This window comes from Capricornis sumatraensis, chromosome 2, assembly GCF_032405125.1.
Source record: "Capricornis sumatraensis isolate serow.1 chromosome 2, serow.2, whole genome shotgun sequence".
Taxonomy (NCBI): domain Eukaryota; kingdom Metazoa; phylum Chordata; class Mammalia; order Artiodactyla; family Bovidae; genus Capricornis; species Capricornis sumatraensis.
Window position 1 is genome coordinate 110,436,859 of NC_091070.1, and position 6,761 is coordinate 110,443,619.

At 45.0% G+C, this 6,761-nt stretch overlaps 1 protein-coding gene across 1 annotated transcript; it reads right to left on the bottom strand.

Annotated features, from left to right (window-relative positions):
* Positions 1 to 411: 411 nt before the first annotated feature.
* LOC138096139 (CD48 antigen-like) lies at positions 412 to 6,194 on the bottom strand (the record flags this gene model as incomplete). Its single annotated transcript, XM_068992219.1, has 3 exons — positions 412 to 498; positions 2,516 to 2,779; positions 5,894 to 6,194. Coding segments are annotated over 3 exons (645 nt in total), but the record flags the coding sequence as incomplete, so codon positions are not given.
* Between the last annotated feature and the right edge of the window lie 567 nt (positions 6,195 to 6,761).

The window sequence follows — 6,761 nt, forward strand, 5'->3', positions numbered from 1 at the left end:
GAGGAGGCAAACAAAGAGCAAAAATTCCCATTGTTATGTCGGTGGGCCTGGGAGCTCTTGCTATCCTGTAATGAAAGACCATGGTGAGAGAGCTTTGTCGATTTGATGGGCTTTTTGGATCCTAGGATTCAACAATCAATTTTGACAATTATAGCATTGTTTATTGAAACAAAACATTGCAGAATACATTCTGCCCATTTGTGGTGGGAAAGCACATATGTATATGTATGCTAGAAAGACAATTAGAAAACATAAAATAAAATATTCCTGTGATTATAAAAACTTCATCTGAATGTTCTTTTAGACATCTCAGTCCATTCCCTTATTCCATATAGCCAGAGCTTCTGTCCTGGTTAAGAGCCGATGTCAATGAGGGCAAGATCTTGCAACCTTGAAGTTTCACTCTAGTTAGCTCTTCTCAGGTCCAGAGGAGATTGAGAAGAGTGGTTACCATGATCACTAGCCAAGTTGCCATCCAAGCTACTCCAGAGGAGGAGGCTGAAAGAGTAAGAAAATGCAAAACATTTAGGTGTCCCGATTAATTTATTGAGAAGGGGAAGGGGTGCTGGACGTTGGCATGGGAGCTTCTATAGCAAGGGAGTGTGTCTCCTCTCTGAATCCAGGCACAGTGTGCCCTGCACATCCTTTTTCCCAGATGAGCAAGAGGTCAATCTCCCAGATGTAAAGTAGAAAGAACACAGAAATCCTTTAAATATTACTGGCTTAGCTGAGTCTTGTACATGAAGATTATCTTGGCGTGTCTGTGGGTCTAGCAAAGAATCATTCTCCTACACTGGACAGCAGTTAAGTAGGGCAGACCTTCAAGTGCAGTAGTTCATATGATACTGTATGCTAATTTAGGGGAGAAAGCACTGCCTGTTGATCCACACTACCAACCATCAGTACCAACTCGGTGGGGAAGGAAAAACAGAAAGGGAAACTAGGAGACAGAGAAGTGTAGGGCAAGGGAGAGGAGGAGAGGAGAGTGATAAATTACAGAAGCGGAATTAAGGGTGCTCTTCTAGGATAACTGAGGTAGCTGAAAAGTAACAAGATGGGCTTAGACCTCAAAAGAGAAATGTATTCTTGCTTTCATCCTCTCTGTGAATGGGCAGTCACTTTCATTCTATAAAGAACAAGGACTGTGTCTCTTCCTTTTTCTGGATCTCAGGGTATGGTGTTGATATAACGGTGATTTTAGAACCACCCAGCCAACTGGTGGTCTCATGGTCAGACACCAAAGTCTTATACTGGATCTTCAGTGGTGGAAAAGCAGGGCGTTATCATGAAAGACTAGAAGACATGACCAGTTGATTGGGAAGAACACAGAACTTATAGTTTCTATAGTTCACATATAGGAGCAGAGGCAAAGAAATCAGCATAGGTGAGCAGGGTAGACTGGGTCCAGGAAGACCATGGAAGAGCCACATCCCCAGGAGCCACGATCCCTGGTGACTGGGCGTGAAAAGGGTCTCAGGCAAATGTTGGCACCACGGGTATGAGTTATTCTGGAGAGATGTATACACCAGGGCTTGGGGATGTGATTCCAGGGGTGTGGAGAGTACAGGGCCTAGAATGCTGAAGAGAGTGATTCAAATTTATCAACTGGCCCCCCTAATCCCTAGTGTCTCTAGAATTAAAAGGATTGGTGGGTCTAATTTAACCACCACTCATTGAAGGCTTCTTTGATACTGTGCTAGGTATCAGTATGAGATAAGAACTATTATTTGTCTTATTTTAGAAGGACATGATTTGGAGAAGCTAAGTCACTTGTTTAGCTAATAAGTAATAGTCACAAGATTAATCCCAGGTGTGACTGATTCCAAAATCTATAATCATAGCTACCCCACAGTTGGACCTGTGTAGGCTTGAGAGAGAGCCAGGAGTGATGCTCTATTGAGTGGGGCCTCCCAGGAAATAGAGAAATCTCAAACAGGAAACCCAGAGTTTGCCTTTCCAACTTTATCAAGGGGCATACACCTGGGAAGAGCAGAGAATCTCAGTCCTAGGGCCAGGCTCTGCTGCTCACCACTCGTTCCCGCTCATGTTCATGCATTTGGCCCTTCTTTCTTTTGCTCCTCACTCCTCCTCAACCACTTCTTGGCCCTTCTTTCCTTTGCTATCTGCCAGAAAGACCTTTATGTCGCTGTACAACACTATCTGGACTGTTCCTCTACTTGCCTTTTTCCTCCCTACTCATCTTGAAAGCTCAGTTTATCCTGCAAGGACCCTGCCCTCAGATTCCAGGACCATGCACTTTTTAAAGCAAGGCAGGCAAAGGGGACATGAGAGCCCTTTGCAGGTGAGGACACTGAGCTCCACAAAGGTGAGGGAAGCTTGCTGAGAGACCATGTCAGAGACACAAGGAGAATCCAAGTCTACCACACCTCACTGGTGCCTTTGGGATTCTCCATCAAACTCTATGACAGGCAGCTGGTCAAGATCCCCACACGTTTCTTCATGCAAGAGAAAACTACCCTGTGCCCACCTCAGCTCCCTTGGCAGAGACTCTTACCTTGTACACAGGGTGAAGTGAAGTGGATTGTGTTGTTTTGGCGGCTTATCGGATTGCTGACTTGGCAGGTATAAGACTTCGAGTAGCTTTGTGGCGTGTGGACGTCTTCAAGCACACTGCTCTGTAGCTCTTTTGGAAAGGACCCCGATTCCCAATACCAAGTGTAGGTTACAGATTGGCCCTGGATCCCACAGGACAGCGTCAGGTAGCAGGTGTTCGTTTTCTGTGTCACGTTAACATTTATCTCAGGCTTCTGTACCGGGTCTGCAGATGAGAATGTTATAAGATGAGAGGATGGGTTTATGCGTTTATGAAGCTTTTATGCTGGGAGGGTTTAGCCAACAAAGTGCAAAGGGAGGTCCTGAGGAGCAGCCACGGGGAAGAGGGCCCTGTAGGGGGAGCTAGTGGGCAATTTTGACCTCTGTAGGCTTCAGAGGGAAAGAGCTACTTCTTGGCGTGAAGCTAAACTGAATCCAGAAGGGGGAGCCAGTTACCCAGAAACAAAATGGAGTTATGCCCATCTGTGGGCGAGAAAGAACAGCAGAGTTTTAGCACAGAGATCAGCTAGAGTTGTACTTGATATCCCAACTGTCTGAGCTACTCAGGGCCCCTTCTCTAGCAATGACCCACACTTGGCACCTTGGCCCATCAGTCAGTCCTTCAAGAGTTCTTGGGCTCAGATACAATGAGAGTCCTGTAAGAGATACCACTCTACACGTTTCCTGAACTCTGGCAGAACTACAGAGAACCTCATGGATCTCCCAGCGCAAGCTGGTAGTGATGAATTGCATCTGTTAACTTTGGTATCTCAGTGCCTGCCACAGAGCAGGTATCCTGATGAAAGGGAAAGGTGAATGGATGTAGGAATGGATGTATGTAGGGATGAAGCTGTTATGCAATAGAAAAGACAAAATATTCCCTTTATAGTGAGACAAGCTTGGGTCGTGGACTTGGCTCTGAGAGAGTGGCTCTGAGAGGCAAGACAACTAACCCTCTGAACGCCTTCTCACGTGTAAATAACCCTACTTCATAGCACAATGTTAGTAAGATACAGTACCATCATCTATGAGTAAGTGCTTTTGCTGCGTGTGATGTAAGCATGTTGAAGGTCACAGCATCATCACTGCTTTCATCCTGTGGGCAGATGGGTTGAGATGTAATCCCATCATCTGCTCCTTCCTTGACTAGGACTGCTTTACCTGAAATCCTCTGAGGTCTTTTCCTTCTGGTCAAGGGTAAAACACCTGCAGAATCAATGCAGCTCAGAAGTCATAGGATTGAAATGTAGCAGAGAGTTGACCCAATCCGAGCTCACTTCTGGGTTGTATGTCTGTGAGGGGCGATGGAAGCTCTACCAATCTGACCTCCTGAACTCTAGATCCATCTCCTCCATGAAGCCTTATCACATTGCTGGACTCCTCTTGCATGCTTTACATGAGCAATCTTCATATGCTTATTCATTTCCTGTGGTCTGGCCTCAAGTCTTATAAACCTTCTGCATTTCCCATAGTAAGCAGCTCAGCCCTGAGCACTCCAGAGCCAGATGGAGCAGTCTGGTTCCAAGATACCCCCTTTGAGCTTTAGAAATTCCTGAGCTGGGCAGAAGGATGATCCTTCCACTAATGGCATCCTCAGAGCCTTATCCAGAGGCAAGTGTACTAAAGCCACGTAGGCTTATGGCTTGTAGGATATTCAGAAATTTTGCAAGTTGGTTGTAAAATGAAACTGATAGCAGTTTACAGGTGGCTGTGATGGGAATATTTGCCACAAAAACTGGTAAATGATGTATATTTGAGATCTATTTTTTAATAAATCACTGTAGGAACCTTTGAATATTTCCTGTTGCTAGTACATCTTGCAAGTTTAGGAGATATGATATGGAGGAGGTGAGCAAGAAGGCGATTCTAGCCTCTTAGACCAGGGGCCATCATGATCCGTGTTAGTGTGAAATGAATATATACAATTTCTTCATCGTTTGCAGGATTTTAGCATTTTTAAGGCTCTTCACCAGACACAAGTACTTCTGGCACATTTTTTTGTTATAATTTTATTATTTTTGAAAGCACCATGCAGCATGCGGGGTCATTGTTCCCCAACCATGAATTGAACTCAACACGCCCCCTGCAGTGGAAGAGTAGATTCTTAACCACTGGACCACAAGGCAGGTTCCAGCATTGTAAAAGTGTTTTCACTTTCATTACCTACTTTGATTCTCATAACATCATAAAAAGGTATAATTATCTTCACAATATGATGAGGAACTCAAGTCTCTGAGGGGCACATCTCCCTTGGATGTCTGCCCAGCCCTCCTCCTCTAATAATTGACAATCTCCCCAAGAACCAAGTTTCTGCCTTATAAGCTGAGTCTTTGGACCCTAAGAGTTTAAATCACATACCCGAACCAAGATGGGCTAGTCAATTTCTCTTTCTTGAGAATTTAAACTAAGAGATATGAAAGCCTAGACTCTGAGAGAGATAGACTGTACTGGCAGGGACCCACATTCACACGAAAGATTCCAGTGGCTAGAGGCTCTGGACTGAGCCAGGCTCTCATTCTTCCTCCTCTTCAATCCTTTTCAACTCTTCTAAACTTCTTTCATTGCTTTAAGAAGTCATAGGTTAAAAAAAAAACTCCTTTTTTGCTAAAGGTATATCAAGTTGGTGTCCATTACTTGCCATGAACAGAATCTTACCTAATGGGACAGAGATGTCAAGATCTTTCTCCAAGGTCACACAGCCAGTAAGTGTGGTCCAGTGGTTAAGAATCTGCCTGCCAATGCAGGGGACACGGGTTCCATCCTTGGTCCGGAAAGATCCCACATACTGCAGAGCAACTAAGCCCATGCATTAAAACTACTGAAGCCCACACATCCTAGGGCCAGCAAGCTGCGGCTACTAAAGCCCACATGCCTAGAACCCATGCTCCACAATCAGAGACTCCACCACAATGAGAAGCCCATGCACCGCAACAAGGAGTAACCCCCACTTGCCACAATTCAAGAAAGTCTGCCTAGAGCAAGGAAGACCCAGTACAAGCAAAAAATCAATTAATAAAGAAGAACTCAGAACTTACTTGGATTGACCACAAGAGAACTTGAAGAGAACAGAGAGGAAACCATCTTTGTGGTCTCCTTCCTCTTCAAATCTTAGACTCTCTAATGTCAGAAGAGGTTTTAAATGTCCCAAAGTTATCTACTTTGGGGTCTGCTGGCCCAGACTCACTTCCAAGTGGAACTGGCTCCAGGAGAAATGGATTCAGCCTGTCCTGACGTTTTCTCTTCCCGTCTCATGGAGAGTCCTCAGAATCACCAGGAAGTTTCCCAGTGATCTTTCTGGGGTGCCAAAGTGGGGACTAGCCCTTTGGTTACCATAACTCACCAAGCACCATCAGAGAGATCTTGTATTCCTCCTCGTGTCCATTGTCCTTCAGCACCCTCAGGAGGTAAGTACTGCTGTCTTCCTTCTGGACCTTGCGGATGTGCAGTGTGCCACTTTGAGAATCAAGCGTGGCCCTGTCCTTAAATTTAGTATCGAAGTACTTAGTAGGCTCACCAGATTCCCACTCTACAATCTTCTGGTCAGTAGTATAAAACCAGGTGAGTGATCTGTGGTTCTTAGGCAGATTGGAGATTTGTAGACTCACATTGTCACCGGGGGTTGCATATTTTGAATAGCCTGCCAATGAAAGTCAGAATGAGTGAGACCCATTTTAGAGAAAGCAGAGCTGCCCAGTAGCCCAAACCTGGGCTGGTGGAACAAGGAAGAAGGAAGAGATTTTTGCTTGGGAGGAGAGAGTATGATCTTTATCAGAAGACCTGACCCCTGATCAGGAATTCAGTGAAAGTGAGAGCTTGAGAGTCTTCCCTGGTGGCTCAGATGGTAAAGCGTCTGAGGGCTCCAATATGATCAGGTAAATAGGGTGTCATACGCAGTTTCAGGTAGTGAGCTGACTCCTATTCCCCATGCTGATCTTTCGGGAGGGTAACTACTTCCAAGTCAGGAGTTCACAGATTGAGGAGAGTGGTTTTTATTGGTCATCTACATGTTGAAAATCAGAAATGTCCCCAGTCTGAAACTGCTACAAATATGATATATCAGGGACTGTGACTTTCCTATGGGTCTTCAAAGTGTCCTGGGTGGGCGAATAATTCATTTAGATTCAAGAGGGATGGGCCTGAAACTCTTAGACCCAAGGGTGCAGAATACATTCATTTGGGTCAAATAACCTGTGATAATAGGTAAGTAA